The sequence below is a fragment of the Hylobates moloch genome, unplaced genomic scaffold (genome assembly GCF_009828535.3).
Source record: "Hylobates moloch isolate HMO894 unplaced genomic scaffold, HMol_V3 SCAFFOLD_13, whole genome shotgun sequence".
In the NCBI taxonomy this organism is placed as follows: Eukaryota; Metazoa; Chordata; class Mammalia; order Primates; family Hylobatidae; genus Hylobates; species Hylobates moloch.
Genome location: NW_026652288.1, coordinates 95,741,110 through 95,767,194, shown reverse-complemented (window position 1 = coordinate 95,767,194; position 26,085 = coordinate 95,741,110). Strand labels below are relative to the sequence as shown.

General features: G+C 43.6%; 1 protein-coding gene across 3 annotated transcripts in view; it reads left to right on the top strand.

Moving 5' to 3' along the window:
• The window catches only part of DGKG (diacylglycerol kinase gamma), a 214,559-nt gene that overhangs the window by 57,549 nt on the left and 130,925 nt on the right, over positions 1–26,085 (top strand). For 2 of the 3 annotated variants that reach the window (XM_032171841.2, XM_032171842.2), the window contains exons 3-7: positions 2,660–2,736; positions 11,482–11,647; positions 12,225–12,287; positions 20,717–20,887; positions 25,230–25,279. In XM_032171841.2, the coding sequence (XP_032027732.1) occupies positions 2,660–2,736; positions 11,482–11,647; positions 12,225–12,287; positions 20,717–20,887; positions 25,230–25,279 (527 nt within the window). Of the gene's footprint in view, positions 1–2,659; positions 2,737–11,481; positions 11,648–12,224; positions 12,288–20,716; positions 20,888–25,229; positions 25,280–26,085 lie in introns of those variants that run through there. The other variant, XM_032171843.2, reaches the window with a different exon arrangement.

The following is a 26,085-nucleotide window of genomic DNA, read 5'->3' as shown; positions in this document are numbered from 1 at the left end:
TTTTTTAATTTTATTTAGCCATTTTGGCTGAGCTAACAACCTCCCATTAAAGTAGATTCTAAAATGTAGGATTTGTTTTCCTAAATAATTAAGCTGCTTGTGGAATAACATATATGTGTGATGTTAACTGAGATCTGATCTCATTCTAACTTCTCTTTCATCCTGTTTCCAGAGTGGTCCTTAGAAAACAGAGAGCTGGTTATATTATTTCACCACTCAAAAAAATCTTCAACCATTTCAAATCAATGTTCTTAACTCTACATTCAAGACCTCCCACAAATCCAGCCACAAATGACTCTCTGGTTCTAACTTGTCTTAAACGTTCTATGGTGGCCATCTCTGCACCATTGCTCCCTTGGTGTCTTCCGAGAACACCCTTTCCACTTCATATCTGCCTTTATAAACTTTACCCAATTCTTTATGCCTCAGCTCAAATGCTACCTCCTTATAGGGCAGCCTCAGTTCCCACCCCTACCCACCCCACTTTCATCCTAATTTTCCTTCTTTTTCACTTGGTGTTTCATAGAACTTCATATCATTGTGTCACCCTTAATTACACCTTTCTTTGTGTTAACAAATGTTTAGGAAGCTGTAGTGAATAATGCTCAAGGGAAAAGACCATATACTTTTGAGCCAGACTAGACCTGACTTACAACCCTGGCTCTTGAGCAGGTCGCATTAATTTTTCTGAATTTCAGCTTCTTCATCTGTAAACTGAAGGAAATATTTGCATGGATTAGTAGAGGAGAGTTGATGAGACTCTGCAGGTGAAGGTCTCCAGTAAGGGACAGCTATTAGTACCACAGTTATTTAGATCATCTTTCCCACTAGTCCATTAACAGTATATCTTGTCACATCTTCCCCTCCATAGTGTTTTCTGAATTGAATGGAAGCAGCCCAGATTGACAGCATCTGCTGCCTGGCTCTTACTGAGCTATTAGTTTTTCAACATCTGCTTTGAATTTCAGAAAGAAATTTCCATTTTTAGGCAACAGAAGCATTTTCCTGTTGTATTTCAATATGTCTCAATCCTGAAATGATTAGAACTTCTGCTTGATTGAATCCAAGTCAGCAAAGCCATGGAGAACAGCCCAGCCCACGAATATGTCTACTTTACCTAGGCTTAAGAGACATTAACCCTCTGTGCAAAGAGCCTGGGCAATAAAAAACACTGTGTGAGCTTTTAATAACATTGTCCTTTGGCTCAGATGTTTAAACAGCAACAATAATGGAGCTTGGAAAGCTCTTAATTACCCACAATATTGGGAGAGAGGGAGAGCCCAGGTCAGAGAAACCCTGGTTTGCTTTGATATCTAGAGTGCTGATAGCTACACAAGATGCATTCATAATGTGTTTTTAACAACAATTATTGAGTCTCTTTTCTGGATTCCCAATTCCTTTATAAAATTCCAAAAAGAAGCAGCCAGTCTTGCCTCCAGTTGCTTCTGAATGATTTCCTATGGAAAGCAGCATTTTCCAAAACATCATGTTTCATGAATTATCTGAGTCTTTCTTTATCCCCTTCCAATGTAAATGCAGCATAGAGGAAACATTAAGGGGAAATCATGGCGGGTGGGTGGAGGCCTCAACTTTCAGAGGAAAATCTTCTGGCTGTCAGAAATATGTGAGAAATACCATGGGAACGTAAAATCAACCATGCTAATTATGAGACATAATTGAGGTTATGTTTTATGTGTCAGAATGAGTAGCTCAATTTTATCCATCAAGATAAAAAATAAAAATCAGGTTAAAAAAAAAAAAAGGGACAGAGTTGTCAAGGTTCCAGAAGTAGAAGAAACTATCTTGCCATAGTGTACAACAGTGTTTCAGCACCAAGGACAGAGCCTTGTGGGGTTTAATGCCCCCCATCCTGCATACTTAATGAATTTTTAATGTTTTGAAATTTTCACTCAGATGTTTATATACTCATCTACATATTGTTTTTCTGAGCCCTAGTTACACGTCAGGTCTTAGTATGATAGACTCACCAGCCAGTTAACAGCTCTCAAGGTAAAGCTGAAGCAGGAGATGAGCAAGATAGGCAAGTTAATAAATAATTATAACACTATATGACAAGCACTATTACATAGTTGTGTACAAGTCACTTGGGAGCCAATGAAGGGAATGCTTAACTCTGACTGGTGCAAAGGAAGACTTTACAAAGGAGTTGACATTTGAGCTGGATGTTGAAGAATGAGTGAAATTTGCAAGACAGAGAAGAAACACCATGAGAGAGTGCACAATATGTTCAGGGGTGTCTGGAAATGTAACTTGATATGGCTGAAACATACAGTAAATAGGGAAATGAGGAATAGGGTGGATAAAATCACCAAGGGCTGGTATTCCAAGTTAAGGGCTTATCTTCTAAGCTAAGAATGGTAAGCTTTATCCTGGAGGAACAGAAAGCCCTTGAATGGTTTTGAGTAGGGATATGATCTGATCAGATTTGTGTTTCAGAAAGATTATTTAGATGCAAGGGGGAAATCAGACGGAAAAGAAGAAGTGAGAGGACAAAGGGTAGAAGAGGGTGACATTTCTCCAGATTTTCTGGGACTGAGGGGCAGCTCCAACATAAACATGGTTACACAGGGAGAATTTACTTGGCCCAGCTTCCATTAGCTATTTGCCAGTGTTTCACATGTGAATTGTGTCTCTTCAGATTCCTCCAAGAAGATAAAAGATGTCTTGACTGAATTTAATGAGGGTGGGAGCCTCAAACAATATGACCCACATGAGGTAAGAACATTTCCATTTTAAGCCTTTAAAAACCCCTGTGTTTTAGCCTTTCCATAATTTGTTTCCCTCTTGGAGACTCCGCTTGTCTTGAAGAAATTGCTCCTCAGCATGTTTCCTCCTAAGTCTCAAGTGAGCCATTTGTGCTACCTGGCATTATGTTTCCCAAGCCCATACACTCGTTCCACTGTCCTAGAAGACTACCACCACTTCTCCTCTGCTCATCTCTCACCCCTCCTCTCCTCATCCTCAGTTAACAACTGAGTTTTCTACTTCACTGAGAAAATAGAACAGAACAGATCTTTCACAAGCTCCCTCACCCCATATGCCCACCTATCTGTACCTTTTCTCTGTAACCAGAGATGACCTCTCCATGCTCCTATCTAAGTCCAACTCCCCCACGTGTGCACTCATCCCCATCCTCTTTTGGCCTACTGACAGGCATTCCTTCAGCAACACGTCTTCCCCAGACTCCCTCTTTCCCTCCCTCCTCCTCCCTCCTTTTCTCTCTATATCTCTACCTCTGTCTCCTTCATATCGACTTTATTCTGTATATTTTATTTTTCCATCAGCATGTAAACATCCTGCTATTTCTTCTATATTAAAAAACATTTTCCTGACTCCACTTCCTCCTCTAGGTACCACCTCATTTCCCTCCTGTGTTTTATAGCAAAACTGTACAAAATACTTGTCTATACTAATTGCCTCCAAATTATCTTTTTCCTACTTTCTTGAAATGCCTTGCATCAGTCTGTAGCCTTCACTCCTCCACTCAAACCACTAGTCAAGATAGCCAAGGGCCTCCCTATGGCTAAATCCAATGGCAATTTTGCTCAACAACACTGGACATGGTTGGTCAAGTCATCCTCCATTTTCTTCACTTGGTTTTAAGATGCTACATTCTCCTGATTTTTTCTTATCCCTCTACTTGACATTTACACTTAAAAATCAAATGAGCATCTCAAACTTAACATGAACTAAACTGATGTGTCCTTAATCTTCCCCTATAAAGCCTGTTTTTCCAGCAGTCTTCCCCATTTCAGTAAATGACAACACTACCCTTCAAGTTATTCAACCTGAAACTATGCAGTCATCATCAACTTTTGTCCTCTCACATCCCACATCCAATTCATTGGCAAATTCCGTTAGATCTACCTTCAAAACAGATCCAAAATATCGACACATCTCGCCACTTGCACTGCTAGCATCCCGACCTGAGTCATCACCATATTTCACCCAGATTATTGCAAGAGTCTCCTAACTCGTCTCCCTGCTTCTGCCCTTGCTGCTTCAGTCTATTCTTCACACACATCCTGAGCAATCTGTTAAAACTTATGTCAGAGCTTGTCACTGCTCTACTCCACAATCTCCCATGGTTCCCCCCATCCCTACTCAGAGTAAACATGAAGGTCATTACAATCTGCACCTCCCCCAGCTCTCTGACCTCATCTCTTGCTACTCTCCCCATCTTCATTCCTTTTCAGCATATTAGCCTTCTTGATGCTATCAAACAAGCCAGTGTCACCATAACCTCAGCACCATTGTGCTTGCTCTTACTGTTTCTTAGAATGTTCCTCCTCAGCACATCACAGTCTCCATTATCTTACCACCTTCCAGTCTATGCTCAAGTCACCTTCTCAGTGATCATCACCTTCTTCATCTAAAACTTGAAGCCCTCTTTCCTGACACTTCCTATCCCCCTGCTCTGCATTATTTTCCTCCTAAGTACTTCTCACCACCTGTCACACTATATAATTTACCTAATTAATTGTCTATCTCTCCCACTAGCATATTTTTGTTCACTGCTGTGTCTTCAGTGCCTGGAAAAATATCTGGCTCATAGCAGGCATTCGATAAATATTTGTGGACTGAATAAATGAACGCAAGACCTCCCCCTACTTTCAAATTCAATAAATCTAACATTTCTTGGGCTTCTATGCACTGTACGGGGCACTGTAGAAGGCATAAAAATATAGAAGCACAGTTCCTGCCCTCCAGGACTTACTTCCTACATGGCAGTTTTGAAAGCCATGACCCTGGAATTACATGGTCTTAAGTTAGACGTCTACCTCTTTCATCAACAAATGGTCTTGAATAATATTTCATATCTTTGAGCCTCACTTTCCTCATCTATAAACTGTACAAAATAAAAAAAGCCTCGAAGTTTGTGGATGAGTGAATTAAATGACGGGATCTCTGCAAAGTGGCTAACACTCTACAAGCACTTAAAAATTTGTACTTATTATTATCCCTCTTCCATCCCCTTTGCCCAGAATGTGTTTAACTCAATTCCCTTTTCGCTGCTCCTGAGTTGTTTTATGAAGACTAACCACAGCAAAGTGACTGATCTGCAGGATTAACTTAGGGAGACACTGGCCACTTTCTTATTCACGTTGTCAACCATTGAACAAAACTGAGTCAACACCTTCTCTGTTGGACACTGGAAATGAATCAACAGAGCCTGTGCCCTTAAGGTACACCTAAGAGGGGCTTTGGATAAAATGCACCAGTTGCAGAGAGATTGAAGCAGGAAGAAGGTTGCCAGAACAGGGGCGAGATTGAGAATGCACCATTTCAAAGAACATTCCTGAGGAGAAACCATGCAGAGAAGATAGCAGAGCCAGCAAAGAACTCACTGCCCCACACCCCCCACCCCCAGCTCCAAAAACACGGGAACAGATCCTGGCGGGGCTGCTAATCAGCTTGTCCGCCCTGGGGCTGATGAGTGGGAGAGGAACAGTTTGGTCAGGGCCACCGCGGATGTGGAGGCCACAGGAGCTTTCAGAAGCAGGGAGTCACTTGGCTGCTATGAGCACGGAGCCGCCCTCACCTCTGTCGGGGCTGGCCCCCACTTTTTGTAATGCCAGGCACTGCTGGATCCCAGGGAGCTCTGGCACTCTGATTTTGTTCTCTCACACAGTGCAGCTGACTTCTAGTAGGTGTAATGTCATGGCACAGGGTTAGGGAAACAAGAAGGGTTTAATTTCTCTTGAGTTTGATGGCTTACTGCTGCTAAAATGTCTCAGTGAGAAACGAGTTAGCTGTGGGAAGGGGCAGGTTGCTAGCAAAGGTAGGATGGGAATAAAACTTTGCAGAGTGGCAGAGCTGCATCTGGCCGTGATGAACATGCACTTGCCCATCAGTACCAAGTGATCCTCTGGAGAATAGAGTGGTGGCAGACAGCTAGAAAGTGGACAAAACCCAAAAGAGCAAAAGAGGCAGGTGGCTTGGTGGCACTGTGAGCCTGGACCCAGACACCTGAGCACAAAACCCAGCTCTGCCACATGCTTTATGATCTTCAGCAAGTTACTTATGTTGCCAAAATTTGTTTTATCCCCAAAATGACGGTAACAGTTCTTCCCCACACTGCTGTCTTGAGAATGAAAGTGCCTGATGCCTGCTAAGCTCTCCATCTAGTTCTCCTCTCTTCTTGGTCTGCGTAGGGATTAACACACTCTCTTTAAGCATGTTGCAGCAGGAGCAAATTGCCCAGCTAATTCCTGCATAAAAGCTGCTGGGGGAAAACAGAGTTCCTTTGGCCTGAACCATGAATGTGCCTGGGATGTTAGTCCAGGTCTCAGAGAATTGCCAGCATGCCTTATAGTGGTTGGTCATCTGGTTTGGGCATGACCCCTAGCCACTCGCTAGTTATTCTCTCATCATGCATTTACTAAGCAGCTACTGTGTTCCTGGGCTGTGCTTTTAAAGAACTTTTGCATAACCCAGATATCACCTTGAGAGTGTGGCACATCGTTGCATGTCTTTGCCTACTGAACATGGGATACTGGGTGGGAGTGTCAGGGAGCACTATACCAGCTCTGGACCCTGTGACAGATATAGTAGCAGGAGCACTGGACTAGGAGTCAGGAGGTCTGGCTTCTGGTTTCACCCTGCTGCTAGCTCGCTGGGGCTCATTACTGAATTTCCTGAGCCTCGGGGGCATCAGAAGACTGAGTGCCCTCTGAGACTCTTCTGGTTTGCATGTTCTGTGCTTCTGGGTTTATTCTGTGCATCCTGTTCTCTAGGATAGGGACATGCATGGTTGGATGAGTTCCATCAGTATTATTTTCTAAGTTCTCATAACAGTTAGTCAGCTCTTTTCCTATGGCACTCGCCACTGATGACCACGCATTGCAATTATTTCAATATCTTTACCTCTACCTCTTATATGACACTGACTCTTTGAAGATACGGACTCATGCCTAATTCATTGGTGCCCAGCACTGTACTGTGCCTTGCACTTGAGAGGCTCAAGATATATGTGTGTGTGTATATATATATAGTGTATATATATATATATATAGTGTGTATATATATATATATACACACACACACACATATACACATAAATATATGTATACATATATAAAGCACATTTCCCCCCTTTTTCCAATCTGTTTCTTCTTCAGCAAATTGTGAGTAGAGATATATATATCTATTCAATCTATATGTAGACTGAATGGATCCCATAGTAGTTGATGACATCCAGGGACCAGGCACCAGGCTATTCCTCAGGTGCACTGATTAGGACACATCATCCATTCAAATACCTATGAAGAACCCTGTGGTAGGTGGTGTGCGGGATTCAAAGATGAAAGGAGACATTATCACTACTTCCAGGAGCTCTGGATTGAGTAGAGGAACAAAGGTCTGTCACAAACAACGATATATCAATGCAGAGCAGCACATATGAGTGTCACAATGCAGGAACCAAGGTGCCAAGTAGGGAAAATCAGGGATAGAAGATCATAAGGCTTTCTGGAAAAGGTGGAATCTGGGTTGGGCCTTAAAGCATGACTGGAACTTGAACATTTAAAGATGGAAGCAGTTCATGTAGGGTAGAATGCATGGAGGGTTGGTCAGCATGGACAGAGTGCACACATGCACATGCGGAATAATAGGAGAAAATACCAGAATCATCTCAGAGCTTGAAGTAACTACAAATCTAGGTTGGAGGGCATTATTGGAGGCTATGAATCCCAAAGGTCTAGGAGAGTACACAGGATGGTCCACTGGACTGTAGAACACTGCATATTAGACCTTCTATTTACATTCATCTAATTTCCACTTGCCAATTTAGTTTTGCAAATATTTTATAATGTATAGTGTAAGAACACAGTAGTACATCAGTTGATCTCAATTCAGTTCCATGGGCAATTAGAAACCACAGAAAGTTTTTTTTTTTTTTTGAGACGGAGTCTCGCTCTGTCGCCCAGGCTGGAGTGCAGTGGTGCCATCTCGGCTCACTGCAAGCTCCGCCTCCTGGGTTCATGCCATTCTCCTGCCTCAGCCTCCTGAGTAGCTGGGACTACAGGAGCCCACCACCATGCCCAGCTAATTTTTTGTATTTTTAGTAGAGACGGGGTTTCACCGTGTTAGCCAGGATGGTCTTGATCTCCTGACCTCGTGATCTGCCCGCCTGGGCCTCCCAAAGTTCTTGGATTACAGGCGTGAGCCACCGCGCCCGTCACATGGAAAGTTTTTGAGTAGAGAAGCAATCTTATCAGAGTTGTGCTTTAGGAAGATCAATAGGGCAAGGATAGGTAAGATAGGTGGGAGGACCAACAGATGGGCATGGGGATAAAGAAGCTTTGGAGAGGTATTGCAATGGCCCAGGTGAGATGTATGGAACAGAAGTCAGAATCCAGGAATTTTGGTCATGGCAGCAGGGACGATGGACATAGAAAAGGTCTGGATGTGACAGATGTTGCAGAAAAACAGTGGACAGAAGGAAAGGACAAGAACTAGTCTCAGCCAACTGACAGTTCAAAGCTCAGCCTGTAATGTTGGGAGCATAATGGTGTCATTGGCATTAACAGAAATTGTGGAGCCAGGAAGAGGAGCTGGTTTTCAGGGAGCAGGCTAATTGAAGTTTAGAACTTGAAATCTTCTAGTTCAGCACTCACAATTTGCTGAAGAAGAAACAGATTGGAAAAAGGGGAGAAATGCGCTTGGTCTGAGACCAGTCACGAGGTTTCCTGAACCTCATGCTGATCTTGTTTCATGATCTTTTGGCTTTGGCTTTTTACAGCATAATGTTAGACTGTTTAACCAAAGTTTCTTTTTATTAGATCATTTAGTACAGTCTGCTTTCCAGAAATATTTTATTCTGATAGTTTTCATTTCATGCTAGCTGAAAGAGATTAATAGTACACTTTGGAACTGAAAAGTACCTTTAAAATAGTACTGAGGGGGAGGGACAGCATTAGGAGATATACCTAATGCTAAATGACGAGTTAATGGGTGCAGCAAAGCAACACGGCACATGGATACATATGTAACAAACCTGCACATTGTGCACATGTACCCTAAAACCCAAAGTATAATAATATAAAAATAAATAAATAAATAAAATAAATAAATAAATACAGCTTAAATAAAAAGCAATCATATAAAACAAAAAAAAAGTACTTTTCAATTAAAGTGGTACAAAAAGACAATGCAAAAAGAGCTTTAGAAACAAGTTAATGAAGAACAGTGCCATATTATTCAGTCAAATCAAAGTAGAGAATGAAGAGAACCAAAACAGAACAACTCCATGGAAAATAGAGAGTTTCAAAAAGAAGAGAGGATGAAATGCTGCAGAGAGGCCAAAGATGAGACAGTCTAAAAAGAGACGATTGTGTCTGTGACCTTCAACAAAGCAGTTTCAGAGGTAATGGGCTAGGATCCAATCCGAATGGGATTAAGGAGGTGAGGAGGCTAATCTGGTCTGTTTGGAGAAATTTGAAAGGAAAGGGGAGAAGGATGGGCCAGTAGATCTGGTAGACAGCAATTTCTTTGGAATAGTGGACATTTAACATACTTGCAGGTAGATGAAAAGAAAATGCTGGACATGCAATCAGAGCCAGCGAGGATGGAATCAAGGATCAAGGTGGGTGGGTTACAATTGGAGAAGAGGGGCTGGGCATAGTGGCTCACACCAGTAATCCCAGCACTTTGGGAAGCCAAGGCAGGCAGATCACTTGAGGTCAGTAGTTCAACACCAGCCTGGCCAACATGGTGAAACCCCATCTCTACTAAAAATATAAAAATAGCCTGGCATGGCGGCACGTGCCTGTAATCCCAGCTACTTGGGAGGAGGCTGAGGCATGAGAATCGCTTGAACTAAGGAGGTAGATGTTGCAGTGAGCTGAGATCGTGCCACTACACTCCAGCCTGGGTGACAGAGCGAGGCTCTGTCTCAAAAAAAAAAAAAAAAAAAAAAAAGAAAGAAAAAGAAAAAGAAAAGAAAAGCGAGGAGGAAGAAAAGATTTGGTTATTGTATATTAGGAAAAAGGAGGAGGATGTGGGAGGAAAGGACATTCTGAAGCAATGAAACTATAGAGGCAGAGAGAGACAGAGTGTGAAATAAAGAGACACAGAGACTCGGGAACAGAAAAGGAAGAGAGAGATGGATAGCTGTCACAAGAAATGTGAGTCCACCATTTGCTTGGAGTTCCCCTAATCTGGTAAGAGCCTCTGCCCAGCTGAATCAGACTTCCTTCACTCTGCAAAGGAGACGGATAGAACAGCCAAGCCTGGTGCCAAACAGAAATTTATTTGTGAGCCCCCCCAGTGGGGTGGGGAGGCCATTACTTGCTTTTAAGGACAAGATTTTGAACTCAAACTTGTTTATACACATGTAAGCCAGTCTCTGGTTCTGGGACATCTCCCAGATCTCCCAGAACAGACAAGGGGTTAAATGCTACCAACATTTTGATGGGCACATCAAGTACGCTCCTGCAAAGGGATTTTATTCTCATGGCTGCTATTATACACAAAAGCCTGCACAGCAGATCTCAGAGTATGCTTCCTCCAATGATTTCCAGGAGCATCTGCCGATTTGATGAAGAATCTGATGCCATCAAAGCACAAGCCAGTGATGACTCACTGCAAACTGTTATTGTTGTTGAGTGTTTGCTGAGTGCAGCAGCCCTTTCTGGCATAGCTGCTCCCAGCCTGGGACCAGAAGCCAGGCGGTACTGGGAGAGACACAGCAGGAAGAGGGTCTAGTTTTTGGCACATCTCTTGGTTCTACCTTCTGTCCTTGGCTTCCTGCTCTTCTCCTGGTGCCTAAAACCTTCACAAGGACATGTTTTGAGAAGCAGCTGAGCCAGAAACACACACCCCCTTGTTATTTGAGGGTTTTTCCAGGGAAGATCAGGACTGTGAAAGTCATGAAGGATGGAGCCTTTTCTTTTCTCTTCCAGGTCTTTCCTACTTTCTGAGACCTGAATACTCACGCATCACATCCGTCATGGTACAGGAGGAAAACCAAGATACTACAGAAGAACCATTTCTTTCCATCATATTTTCAACTGCATCTTTCTTCATCTTAACTAGGGTTCCAGGGCACAGATCTTGTCCCTGCTCATTAAAGCAACATCCCTCACACGGGCCTGGACTAAGGCAGAGCCCTGCACTTCGGCCTCCACTCGCAAGGCTCACTCTCCAATCTCTCCCTTTTTATCTAAATTTACATAATACCATTTCTTATTACAGGAGCCTGCCCTGGTTCTGTGCCCCACCAAGCCCCAATATGCAACCACAGCATGTTCTCTCTCTTACACCCATCCCCTGCACCCTGTGCCTCTCATTCCCTATCACTTCCCTGGCCCTTTCATTCCTGTCCCCATCAGCTCCTCCATGTCCTGCTGCCTCCCTTTCCATTTCCTTCACCTGCCAGCTTTTCTATTCCTTTTCCTCTCTCTTCCTCTCAGTCCCTTTGCTTCTCTCCACTGACTTTGCTCTTTTGCCCCTTCTCAGCCGATTAGCTATGATGTCTTCAAGCTGTTCATGAGGGCGTACCTGGAGGTGGACCTTCCCCAGCCACTGAGCACTCACCTCTTCCTGGCCTTCAGCCAGAAGCCCAGACAGGAGACCTCTGACCACCCAACGGAGGGAGCCAGCAACAGCGAGGCCAACAGCCCAGGTACACAGAGCTTTCCCCAAGATGGGAAGACCTTGTGCAGCTCTCAGCCCCTGCCACAGCCACAGACTGCATTCCTAAAGGGTCCCCTGAACATAGTAACTGCCCCATGGGTGTGAATATGAACCAAGGGACAGGGACGCCTTTCCTCATAGTGCCTTACCGGAAGCCCTGATGAACCTCTCAGCAAGAGGAATAAGAGGAGGTATAATTCCTGCCACTATGGATCGAAGAGCAGGATGGGGAAAGAGGAGACACAAAATAATGTATGGTGGGGGAAGAGAGCCTTCAGCAAAGGCTGACGGTCCACGATGGAGCACATTCAGCTTCTGTGTCCAGGCTGGGACTAGCCTGGAAGTGTTAGAGGAGAGGGAAGCCACGATCCCTGTCTTCCTGGAGCTTGGGCTATAATGGGGGAGACACAGCCAATCCCAATAAGCGAGCATGAACCCAGCTGACAGTAACCCAGAGACACAGACACAACCCAGGTGAACCAGGTCCCATGGGGAGGTCCCATACCTGTCCTTCCAAGAAGCTGGAGGGCCTGGGCTGGTCTTTAAATCTTCTTTTTGTTCCTCAGATACTAATATACAGAATGCAGATAATGCCACCAAAGCAGACGAGGCCTGTGCCCCTGATACTGGTAAGTCTTTGGAATATAAGATTTGTGGGGAAAGTAGGGAATACCTCATCCTTGGGGAGAAGTGGGGAAACCTAACCAACAGTGCTGTCCTCATATAATTGTACAATCTTATGCAGATCTTGTCCTCCTGTGGCCTTCAGAACCTCCATCTCTGGGGCTCCTGTCATTTGAATGTCCTCGGATTCTGAGGCTGGGTAAAGGTTTTTGCTTCACTTGCTCTAGAACTGAGCAGGTCAGGACTTGGGACAGCTTGCTAGATGTTTCCCTCTGATATGACTGCCTGCCCAGAAAGTGGAGAGCCTTCTCACGGGAAAGGGTGTGCGTGTGTGTGTGTGTGTGTGTGTGTGTGTGTGTGTGTGTGAGAGAGAGAGAGAGAGAGAGACAGAGAGAGACAGAGAGAGATGGCTGTGGCTCTAAGGCTGAGGTGCAGATGACTCTACTAGTGGGTGTCTGGAGAGGAACAGAGCAAGAGGGTAAAAATGTGACCTTGTTGACTTCCAACAACATATATACACTATTTTGATTAAGTTGAGGAGTTGCTAATAAGTTAGCAAGGGAAGCCAGCTCAAATGGCCTTGAAGATATATTTGCCAGGCATCTGCTCATTACACATTTCATTTAAGCTTCACAATCACACCACTTTACACATGAGGAACTGAGGCCTTAAGAGATTATATACCACTGGTGTGACCTGTGAAGCCAAGGATTCAATCCAGAATCATCCAACCTCAAAACTCCTGCAGTCTTTCCTATATGGAGCGAGGACACCGTGGTCCTGGTGGTGTGGTTGGTTCCTGTGGAATGAGTGGGGCTGCTGTAGTGGTGCCTGCTGCCCATAGGCCCGCTGTTGGGCTGTGAGAGATGTGGAATCTTCCCTGACACGTCTATCAATGGGAAGCCATTCCTCTCTGCTGTTGGCTGGCCAGGCCCAAGGCCAGAAGCTCCTACAAAAAATGAGAAGTAAAGGTTACCATACTTAATTTCTATTCTCATATTCAATACAAATGTCCTGAGTACTATCAACTCAAGTTGGATCAGGCAACAGAGCATGTTGCTTAAGGAGCCAGACTGCCTGGGTTTGATTCCCAGAGCCAACACTACCTAGCTCTGTAACCGTGGGCATGTTTGAACAATGTCTCTGTGCCTCAGTGTCCCTAAGTGAGATAAGAAATGTTGTTATGAAGGTTAAGTGAGTTAGATATGCTAATGCTTAGAACAGTGCCTGGCATGCAGTAAATGTTTGATAAATATTAGCATTTATTATTCAGGCCACCTTCCAGAAGTACACTTTATTCTTTTTTTTTTTTTTTTTTTTTTTTTTTTTTCTGAGATAAGGTCTTGCCCTGTCCCCCAGGCTGGAGTGCAGTGGTACAATCTCAGCTTACTGCAGCCTCGACCTCCCAGGTTCAAGCTATTCTCGTGCATCAGCCTCTTGAGTAGCTGGGATTACAAGAGTGTGCTGCCATGCCTGGCTAATTTTTGTACTTTTTTAGTAGAGACAGAGTTTCGCCATCTTGGCCAGGCTGGTCCCGAACTCCTGACCGCAAGTGATCCACCCAAAAGTGCTGGGACTACAGGCATGAGCCACAACACCCAGCACAGAAGTATACTCTATTCTTAACTCAGTATGGGCTGCCATTATCTCCTTCAGCCTGCAACCTCAGTCTCCAAGTGTGTCACCTGGGCATCCTCTTCTCATGAAAGGTCTCTCGTGGGCTCTCTTTCTCCCAGGTTGCTCCTGAAGCTTTCAATACAAAGACTCAGAGAGTCAGACCTTTTTTTTTTTTTTTTTTTTTTTTTACTGTGCATTGTCATTTTATTGAAAAGCTTTATAGATATCCAAAGGTGAATTCCAGCTCTTAGGATGTGCCGGGAGAAAGAATCCAGTATTATTATTATTATTATTATTACTATTATTATTTTGAGACGGAGTCTCGCTCTGTCGCCAGGCTGGAGTGCAGTGGCACGATCTCTGCTCACTGCGACCTCCGCCTCCCAGGTTCAAGTGATTCTCGAGCCTCAGCCTCTCGAGTAGCTGGGACTACAGACGCACGCCACCACACCCGGGTAATTTTTGGTATTTTTAGTAGAGACAGGGTTTCACCATGTTGGCCAGGATGGTCTCGATCTCCTGACCTCGTGATCTGCCCACCTCAGCCTCCCAAAGTGCTGGGATTACAGGCTTGAGCCACCCCGCCCAGCCTATATTTTAAATATATATAAAACAAGATAGATTAGAGATACTACAGCTGAAGGAGAAGGGGAACTAATTGCAACAGGGACCTGGAAGACAGAGTTTCTTCAATGTAGTTCTAATCTTTTTTCCTGTCACAGCAAGAAGAGAAACTGGAAGGATTATCGAGTTTTCAGTGTTTAACTGAAGGACTGGTGAGATAAACAGTTCATGATAGATGGAAAGCAGAGCATGGTTGGGGAAAAACAGTTACCCCTGGATCATAAGCTCAGCAAACTCCAGGCTGCGCACAGAGCACCAGAAAGCAAGGACTAGGAGCAGCTGTGCCTTCCTGAAGGCTTCAGGGACAGCAGCAGGGCAAGACTCCACGAAAGTGCTGGCTCGTCCATGCCCTGCCCGGCACGCCACTCAGCCATGCTAGTCCATAGCCCCTTGGTGAAATGGACGTAAGGCACAGATAACTCTTATATCTTCTATGTAGAGGAGGCATATTCTGGCATAAATCATTCTGATACTAGGGAGGAAAGGGTGAAACTAGGAGCTCTGAGATTTAAAACTCCCACCAAGAAACAGTGGTGAAAAGCATCCTGCCCCAAATTCTTTACCTAGAGACTTTTTTTTTGAGACAGAGTTTCACTCTTGTTGTCCAGGCTGGAGTGCAATGGCAAAATCTCAGCTCACCACAACCTCTGCCTTCCAAGTTGAAGCAATGCTCCTGTCTCAGCCTCCTGAGTAGCTGGGATTGCAGGTGCATGCCACCATGCCAGACTAATTTTTCTATTTTTTGTAGAGACAGGGTTTATTTTATCTGGAACTTCAAGAGGAACCTAGAAGAAGATACAATTCATTCATTGAGGTTCCAAATTGTCTGGGCAGGTTGTATTTTCATGGCTAATGTTTCTGGGGTACCAAGGAATAACTTATTGGAGATATGTCATTATGTGATATTTGAGAAAAGATGATCGATGATGATAATGGAAATTAGCTGACTTATTTGACCTCCATGCTATTTGCAATAGTTGTATTATTCTGGGTCTAAAAGAGAAACTTGCAGAGATTTCCTCCTGGAGAAGTGATTTTGTGGTGTACCATTTTCCTTGTGTATGGGAAAAATCAGCCCCCTATAGTAAAATCATGAAAGGGCAGTTATCTGACTCTTGGCCCAAGGAGGTATACAGCATTTTTTTCATCTTCTTTTGACACTTGAGATTTAAGGGAAAAAACCTTTTCCTGCTAGGCCCTCTTCCACAGATGTCTTAATTAGATGTCCCTGTTCACCAGAAACAAGAATTACAGGACCAGGCGGTCACCACAGACAGGAGCCTCTGCTGGCAAGGAGGAGCCAAGTCCTGGACTCACCTTCAATCAGGCCATCTGCTGAAAAGACCACCCTTTTCCTGTTGCCCAGGTGGAAGCCAGGGAAAGAGCTTAGACTCTTATTTCATGTGGCCTGTCTAGGCCTATTAGATCAGTCTCCAAGCTCAGATCCAGCAAAGCCCACTTCATTCTCAGAGCCATAAAGACAGAAGAGCGGAGATTTCAGGGTCCAGACTTCGGCTTGGAGGCCTGAGCAATCTATCACTGTCAGAATGTCAGCTCAGGAAAGGCTGAGCCCACCTTTCCCTTCATGAAGGCCCAGGACTAACTGGGATGAACAAGGAGAACTTCAGTGTCCTGGTGTTTCATTAGTTTCTCAGGCTGTTGAGATGTTTCAGCAACTTGGAATACTGAAATCTCAAGGAAAGTCTCCCAGTATTTTGTGTTAGTTTTTCCAAATTATAAAAGTAATATACTCACATTGTAAGAAATTTGAATGACACAAAAAAAATAAAGAAACAACAAAGATCAGTGGTGTCAAGGGTCAGGAGAAGGGAAGGATGAATAGGCAAAGCACCGAGGATTTTTAGGGCAGTGAAACTACTCTGTATACTATAATGGTGAATGCATGTCACTGTACATTTGCCCAAACCCACAGAATGTAGAGCACCAAGAGTGAACCCTAATGCAAACTATAGACTTCAGGTGATAATGATGTGTTGATGTATTCATCAGCTGTAACAAATGTACCACTCTGGTGGGGGAGTGAGGCATGGCAGGCTATGCATGTGTAGGGAAGCATGGTGTGTGAAAAATCTCTGGACCCTCTTCTAGTTTTACTCTGAATTTTACAGTGCTCTAAAAAATGTGTTTTTAAAAAAGCACAATAAAATCACCCATAATTTCACCAATGCAATTACATGTGTGTGTAATCTCCTTGTAGATTTTTCTATAAATTTTTTACAGAATTGGGATCAGACTGTATTGTATAGATAATCTGGGACCCAGTTTCTTCTTTTTTTTGAGATGGAGTCTCGCTCTGTTGCCCAGGCTGGAGTGCAGTGGCACGATCTCAGTTCACTACAACCTCTGCCTCCCGACCTCCGCCTCCCAGGTTCAAGGGATTCTCCTGCCTCAGCCTCCTGAGTAGCTGGGATTACAGGCACCCACCACCACACCCAGCTAATTTTTGTATTTTTAGTAGAGACAGCGTTTCACCATGTTGGCCAGGCTGGTCTCCAACTCCTGACCTCAGGTGATCCACCCACCTTGGCCTCCCAAAGTGCTGGGATTACAGGTATGAGCCACCGCGCCCGGACTTGGGACCCAGTTTTGTTCTTCACTTAGTTAAGTCATTTACTTGAATGATTTCTGTAATTCAAGACTTTGGGTAAACATCAGTTTTAATGCAATCCCCTCTTTAAACAGATGAGAAAACTGAGGTTGAGTGTGGTGGAGTAAGCCTGCTTGTGTTAAATCACACACAATTGAACACAAACTCAGTGGTGGAATCACAGTCTTCTGATGCCCGGCCTGGCGCTCTTCCCACTATGCCACACTGCCCAACTGGAAGGGAACAAGTAACACAGATACCAAGAGAGAAAGTGAAACAAGTTAGGTCTGCCCAAGAGCCGTCACACGAAAGGGTTTAGGACATGGCACCAGGACAGAACCTCTGTGATCCAGAAGAGGGTGTTGGCATTTTTTACTGGTGGTACCTGAGGGACGTACTCAGATGGCCATAGGTTAGGGCTATTTCATATAAAGCAGAATGAAGAGGAAGGACACTAATGAGACAGTGTCAGTGCCTCTCAGCCTTCCTGGACCCCTGCAGCTCTATGACAGGAGTGAGCAGTAGACTTCAGTGAAAACTAGAGAAATGGTTCAAGATCCAAGGATTCAGATATAAATTGACAAAAAATTCCATGTTTTAAGTGTATAATTAATTAGTAAGTTTTGACGTATGTATATACCTGTAAAACTAGTACCACAATTAATATAATGAACATACCCATCATCTCTAAAAGTTTTCTTTTTTCCACCTTCCTTACCTGCCCACCCTTCATCCCCATACAACTACTGATCTGCTTTCTGCCATATATATTAGATTACATTGCCTAGATTTTATATAAATGACATCATACACTATCTACTCTTTTGGGTCTGCCTTTTTTCACTCCACATAATAATTCTGAGATTTATCCATTTTGTATGTATCAATAGTTCACATATTTTAGTTACTGGTTAGTGTTTTAATAGATATTCCACAATTTGTTCGTCTGTTAACCTACTGATGGACATTTAGATTGCTTCCAGTTTATAATTATCATAAGTAAAAGTGTTATAAATATTCTTGTGCTTTAATGATGTTGAGTATCTTTTCATGTACTTAATTATTTATTTGGTCTTATTTAATTTCTTTTTACATGAGCCTCAATTTGCTAAAATATTAAGAACTTTTGCCTCTGTGTTCATAGGGATATTGATTTGCATGTTCATGTCTTATCATGTCATTGTCTGTTTTTGGCTTTAGAGTAATGCTGGCCTCACAAAAAGGGTTGTGTAGGATTCCCTCCTCTTAAATTTTCTGGAAGAATTTGTATAGAATTTATGATGCCTCTTCACTAAATGTTGAGTACCGGATTTTCACATTCCTACAAATACTCCTGAGCTTTGTTTTTAGGTACAGTTAGGTTACTTGGAAACAGTCTGATCTTTTTGGATCTATCTTTTAAGCTTCACTGGACAGGACCAGAAAGGCATTTCCTCACTACTGAGAAACAATGTTTCTGAATACTCTATCGATGATTCACGAATTATGGGGGTTTTCTACCCTGGTTGGTGGGAATAGGCATTACTCCTGGTTCTCTTTGCATTCCAGGGATATTCCCTCTAATCCTAGTTCTTTCCCCAGCCTTAGCCTTAGGTGTTTTCCTTCCACAAGTGTGCTAATTACTACTCAGCTGAATAATTGACGGGAACTCTCTGCTGTTACTCAAACGGGAACTTCTACACATATTCAGAGCTAGCTCTCTGTGCATCCCCTCCTCTCCAGTGCCTGCTCTGTGAACCCTAGCCACTGTGGGTTCCAGATTCCAGCTTCACCTCCACTCAGAGAGACTTCCAGGGTTGGCCTGGCTTCCCCCTCTCTGTGCTGCGGCCTAGAAGCTCTGTGCAAACAGTCTGATGTGGCAGTTGTAGGAGTCATCTCATGTTCTCAGAGATCCGTGTTTGGTCCTCCCTAATAATGTAATATCCTATGAACCATTGTTTCATACATTTTGTCCAGTTTTGTCACTGTTTTAGGTGAGAGGGTAAATCTGGTCTCTGTTAGTCCATTTTAGTCAAGGTAGAAGTCACCGATAGTGTTTTAATTGATGAATAATCTGAGGACCTAGCAATAACTTTGGGTGTAGTGGACTACACAGTACAAAGGCCTGTTCCCATGCTTTCCTCCAGTGACAATCTTAATACTTCATTAAATATGTAATTTTATTACAACCTTCCCTATCTCACTATCCCTGTCTTTATCTCATCCTATTGTATTTTCATCTCTACTTGTCGAACCCTGAGGCTTTCTGCTTTTGTATAATAGAGGTGATATCTTCTTGCATCCTGCTAAGGCCTTGTCCAGTAGAAAATTACTTTTGAAAATCTGGTCTTTTGAGACCTCAGGATGAAGCTTTCTTTCCTCACTTTTTGCAGCTGCGTTTCACAGGCTCCATCTTGGTTTCTTCATGAGGCCCTTTGTAATATACAAAGTGTGTCAGTGACCTTTGGTCTCTCCTATTGTCCATCTGGATGATGGTTAACTCCCTTCTCAGACCCACAACCGAATCCCTGGAACCTGGAAGGCTTTCATCTAGCACAGCCCTGCTTGCCTAAAATGGAATATTTACTCCCATTGCTTGGTTATTTGTTTCTCCGAATGAGGAGTGTGCAGGTAACATTGCCTTCCTCAACAGACATTACCATCAAGGCTGTCTCTCCCACTGCCTCTACCTTCAGTACTTTGTTACTTGGTGGTTTAATATTACAACACCTAAAACATTGGATTTTCCACTGCCCATCTTTCCTTTGTTCCCTGGCTAGTTGTTTTCTGTGAGTTGTACACTCCTAGTAGATATTAAGAGATCGTTTCTGATGAGCATGGAGGTAGAGAGGGAAGACAGCACTCAAAGTGTGTCAAAAAATAGAATTCACACAGGAAAATAGGGGTGCCCAGTTTTCTTGTTAGTAATAGATCTTGTATTTCTGAACCAGAGGACAGAGTGTGGAAGAAACAAAGTGTTTTCCTACCTTAGAAATGAGAAATTTTAAAGGGAAAACTTACCCCATTCTTGTGGTACAATAATCCACTTTCTGCATTTTCTTCGTGCAAATGATTAGACTTGCAGTTAGTTTGAGTTCTTCCTAGTTTCTGGAGATTCATTGATTATCAATCCCAGTTTTCTCTTTTGAATATTCATTCTTTATGTGTCTTTAAATGTGTTTGAAAAGAAAATTGCAAGGTCTATTGAGAAATCACTTTTGGCCATTTACCATTTTGAAATCCCAGCCAAAATTACTTCTACAAGTTGGGTATGTTCCTAAAAAAGTAGGCCAAATGACATTTACCTGTTGATTATTGATATTACCAATAATCACCATCATCTTTTCCGAATAGTTAGAGTATAGATGAATTTCCTGCAAGGAAATAGACTCTTAAAGGGGTCAGCATGGGATCCCTTCAGAGAATATGAACTCCACAGGTTGGATTTCTAGGGCCACTAATTTGGTCACATCTATGTAACCAAAGCTTTTGAAGACACTTCTACAAAATTCTTGCCTCTACCATGAAAAGGATGGGGTAACAAAGAGGGGTTAATATTTACTAAACAGAAAATGTCCTTGGATGTTTTCCTTTTGTTCATCGCAGAATCAATTATGGCTGAGAAGCAAGCACCAACTGAAGACCAAGTGGCTGCAACATCCCTGGAACCCCCCGTCCCTCGGTCTTCAAGCTTGGAATCCCCCATGGTGTACCTGAAGGATGTTGTGTGCTACCTGTCCCTGCTGGAGACGGGGAGGCCTCAGGATAAGCTGGAGTGTAAGTGCTCACCCTGTCAAGGGGCTTCAGCTTTTTCCTGGAGAAAGATCTGGGGTTCTATCCATTATTCCTAAACACACTGGAGGTTGAACTGGTATCACGGATATAGGTCCTGCCTCTTTGGGGAGGTTTCTTTGTCCTGTTACCAGCAGTGATATGAACAACTCCTAGAATCCACCCTGGGACATAGTACCAGTTGTGTATCACATGGGAAGAGCATCTGAAACCCAGGTATTGAGAACCAGAATCTGGAAAGGGGAAGGGGTCCCATCAAGTGGTCAAGACCTCCTTGCTTTGCTGGCAGGACTTCCTGAAAGCCTTTACTCAGAAAACTGCTACCTCCTTTTAATAGATTTTTTAAACAAAGATATTCAACATCTGTCCTCCTTCCCCTATTCCGTGCCCAGGCAACTCTTCAACTATGAGGAAATATTTTCTTGAGATCTCATCAACCTCTGTCTTGATAAGGCTTTGTCCATTTCTCTACCTATGCCCCCCACCCCAAGATTCTTGGCCTCTAGAGAACGAGGGGGCCAGTTAATTAAAGGAGTTGAGCTCAGTTTCGTGGTGCTACTAAAGTAGGTTTTAAAAACATGTCTTCAGGAGGAGAGTAAGAGCTGGGGGCAGAAAGTTCACAGTGGCTGAAACAGCCTGCAGTCTCATAGATGATTCAGTCCAGTGATGGTTTCTCTGGCTTCTGTGAGCCTACAGACATACTTCTAAAAAAATAGGAGATGATAGGACCTTGTTTAAAAATCTGTATTGTCTTTGCTTCTCTTGGGAACTTAAGTAGACAGTAAGGGGAAAAAAATATACATGTTATAGCCAAAGTCAAAATTCCAGTTAATAACAAGACTAGTCAACAAAACTTAAACATAAGCAAGGGAAGTCTGCCAAAGGTTAACTCTTGCCAAAAACAAAATGAAACAGTTTGCTCATTAGCTGAGCTTAGAATCTCTCCCATAGGTTTGAAGTGTTAACAATTGCAAGTCTTAAGTGCTAATTTGGTGGCAAATGTAGCAGATTTCTGTTTTCTTCTAGCTAATGTTAAAAGTGAAACATCAAATTATTTCCAGCATTTAGCTGGATTTTGAGTTTCAGGCATTGTATTTGTTAGTGACTACCAAAGAGAAGGTGACAGATTTTTTTATATTAATGACTCTCCACCTGAGTCTTATAATGGCCATGCAAAGAAATGTTGAAACTTTTTATTACAGAAAATTTGAAAGATAAAAGTAGAGAGTACAGTGAACGTCCATGGCCCCATCACCCAGTTTCAACAATTATCAACTGATGGTCAATCTTGTTGTGTTTCTACCTCCCACCATTCCCTCTACCTCAGAGTATCTTGAAGCAAATTCCAGGCATCATATAATTTTATCTGTAAATATTTCAGTATGTACCTCTAAAATCACAGACTCTTCTTCTTAAATATAACCTCAATACCATCATTACAGCTAAAGAAAATGATTCCTTTTACTATTATCAAATAGTCAGTATTCACGTTTTTCCAATTATCTTAGATATTTTTAATTGTTTGTTTGAATCAGGATCCGAGTAAAATTCATACATCACCACTGGTTATTATGTCTCTTTACTCTCTTTTGATCTTTTGGATCCCTTTCCATCTTTTGCTAATTTTTTCCTTGCAATTTATTTATATTTATTTATTTATTTATTTATTTATTTATTTATTATTTATTTTGAGATGGAGTTTTGCTCTTGTTGCCCAGGCTGGAGTGCAGTGGCAGGATGTCTGCTCACTGCAACCTCCACCTCCCAGGTCCAGGTGATTCTCCTGCCTCAGCCTCCTGAGTAGCTGGGATTACAGGTGCCTGCCGCTACGCCCAGCTAATTTTTGTATTTTTGGTAGATACGGGGTCTCACCATGTTGGCCAGGCTGGTCTTGAACTCCTGACCTCAGGTCATCCGCCCGCCCTGGCCTCCCAAATGCTGGGATTATGGGTGTGAGCCGCGGCACCCGGCCTGCAATTTTTTGTTGCAGAAACTTGGTCATATAGAGTTTTCATTTTAGTTTGCTTTTTACTAAACCGTATCAATTCATATCCTTCCTTAACTTTAAGGATTGAAAACAAGTTAAACTTTTCTTTTTAAAAACCAAACATGTATTTTTTGGAAATAATAGCCTGAAATCCCACACCTATTGCCAATGCAATAATAACAACTATCATCAATAAACACCTTATATTTGCTAAGTACTTTGAATGCATTCTCATTTTAACCTCACCGTAACCTAGAAGGAAGGCACAAGAAGGTTAAAAGATTTGCCCGAGGTTACACTGCTAAAATTAAGGACGCTGACTCAGGCCTTTCTAGTTCTATCGTTCATGCACAGTAAGACCAGAGAGAGGTCAGCGCTGGAGAGTCGCCTAGGCCCAGAGTCCTGGAATAATGCTAGCAGAAAATGTCTGTCCTTTATGTCACTCAACCATCTGCTGGGTGAGTCAGCAGCATATGATGCATGCCTCTGACTGGGACCTTCTGAGGAATCACAAAGAATCGAAAGCCCATGACCCTACCTTTAAAGGACTTTGACTTGGACCAGCGATACACCCCTGGAAAAAACACAAGGTGCAGAGACTTTAAAACATCTAGGAGGAAATGATGACACAAGGACAACTTAGCAGAAATAAGGGGACCGGGCTGAGTACATGCCCCAAGGGGTTGCACCGCATCAGTCAATGGGTGCTCCGCAGAGAAAGCAGGCATGATGAAGGATTTTAAAGAATAACAGGAAAGGCCGGGGAGCGCAGAGGCTCAAGCCTATAATCCCAGCACTTTGGGAGGCCGAGGCGGGCAGATCACCCGAGGTCTGGAGTTCGAGACCAGCCTGACCAAGATGGAGAAACCCCATCTCTACTAAAAATACAAAATTAGCCGGGTGTGGTGGCGCATGCCTGTAATCCCAGCTACTCGGGAGGGTGAGGCAGAAGAATCGCTTGAACCCGGGAGGTGGAGGTTGTGGTGAGCCAAGATGGAGCCATTGCACTCCAGCCTGGGCAACAAGAGTGAAACCCTGTCTCAAAAAAAAAAAAAAAAAAAAAGAATAGCAGGAAAATGAAGAAATGCTTCTCTCTGCTTCCTGCCATGCTGACTTACGAGACCACAGACAGGATATCTTTGCCTTTTGGTTGAGTAAAATATAGGTTTCCAGGTCCCATAAGTAAACACGTAGTCCCTTGTCCAAATTTTTCTCCCAGATCTTCCTTATCCTACATCACCTCCTTGCAGTTAGAACGTGATTGAAGATGTTTCTGAATGGCATATTTCCGAATACCTTTAGAAAAAGGAAAAGATGGCAGGCCGGGCGCGGTGGCTCACGCTTGTAATCCCAGCACTTTGGGAGGCCGAGGCGGGCGGATCACGAGGTCAGGAGATCGAGACCACGGTGAAACCCCGTCTCTACTAAAAATACAAAAAATTAGCCGGGCGTGGTGGCGGGCGCCTGTAGTCCCAGCTACTCGGAGAGGCTGAGGCAGGAGAATGGCGTGAACCCGGGAGGCGGAGCTTGCAGTGAGCCGAGATTGCGCCACTGCACTCCAGCCTGGGTGACAGAGCGAGACTCCGTCTCAAAAAAAAAAAAAAAAGAAAAGAAAAAAGAAAAAGGAAAAGATGGCTTCCGTAATAACTACCCCATAGCATTATTGAGGATTAAGCAATAACGAGAAAGTCTATAGGACAGTACCTTGTATATGTTAAATGCCATATATAAATGTTCATTTTAAAAGGAAAATAAAAATTAGTAACATCTGTTGAGTGCTTTCTATGTTCTAAGCCCAGTTGATTTGGCCTATCAGTTATACATTAATCTTCATAATAATCCTAGGAGAAACCAACTATTATTCTCTCCACTTTACAGATAAGGAAGCTGAGCTCAAAGAAGTTAAGTAACTTGTTGGGCACCCCCCAGAAGTGGCAGGGCAGCCCTAGGATTCAAATCTGCCTAACTCTACACTTTCTATGCTCAATAGAAGCAAAATTCTGGTGCCTCTGCCCCACCCCCAGCTGGGCATTTGCTTTAGGTTGTGTTCTAGTGATGCTGAAAGGTGTTCATGCTCCCCAGGGAATCACACTCATGACCTGGGCTTGGTCAGCCACATAGGTATTGCTTAGACAGGTCTAGAAGCCAGGTGGTTCTCCTTCCTTGGCCCAGCCGCTCCATAAGGAAGTCAGACTCTGCGCTCAGAGGGAGGGAGAGCTGGCTGCCATAACCTCCGTCACAGTGGTGACAGAACTAATCTAAAAACTTGGCAGCATCAAAACTTCAGCCATCCATGCTTCTTAGAGGACACTTCAAGGCTTACCTCTGTGTTTCTTACAGTCATGTTTCGCCTCTATGATTCAGATGAGAACGGTCTCCTGGACCAAGCGGTAAGTTCTCACTCTAAATATCCCTCGTGGACCTGAGAAAGGCTGGGGGAGCAGGGAGCAAGCAGAGGAAGAATCTGAAAATGTTCAGCTCCGTCTTTGTACTAATAGCAATGTCTCGATGCAGGCTGAGGAAATCCAACTAGGACCTCTCCACCCGCTATTTCCAAAGGGCCAGCCTTGCAGAGCGTGAATTCCAACTTACCTTTTCACTCTAGAAGCCTGGGAATCATCAAATCTCAGGATGGAGGGATGCTTTAGCATGTCACCTAGTTTAACTTCCCATTCAGTTCACAAGTGCCTCCTGCAATTTCCTGCAGGAGTCCTGAGGCCAAGAGGAGAGGGCGGGGGAGGCAGCAAGACCAGGGCAAAAGGGCACGAGGAAGGAGGCTGCTGGTTACTGCTGATTTGAGAGAAAGGAGGCTGCTGGTCACTGCTGATGTGCTTTGGCATCACCCTTGGCTGCTTCTCCTACTCCAGGGCACTAGCCTAGGAGTCTGGTTCTGTCTGCTCTAAGTACATGTTCCCATCCTGTTGCACTTGAGAAAGCCTGAGATTCACCCTCACCCCTTCAGGAATAGGCAAGGATCGATCAAGGCTCGTGGAGTAAAAGGAAGAATGGAAAGAGAAGAAGGCAAACAGAGTCAGACGGGCCCTGTGGTCCTGACTGTCAGTGTCAGAGATAGGGCTCATTAACAGGAAGGCCCTGAGGTTGAGATGCATGGGGCTGAGTCAGACCAGAGGAAGGAAGGAAGGAAGGAAGGAAGGAAGGAAGGAAGGAAGGAAGGAAGGAAGGAAGGGAGGGAGGG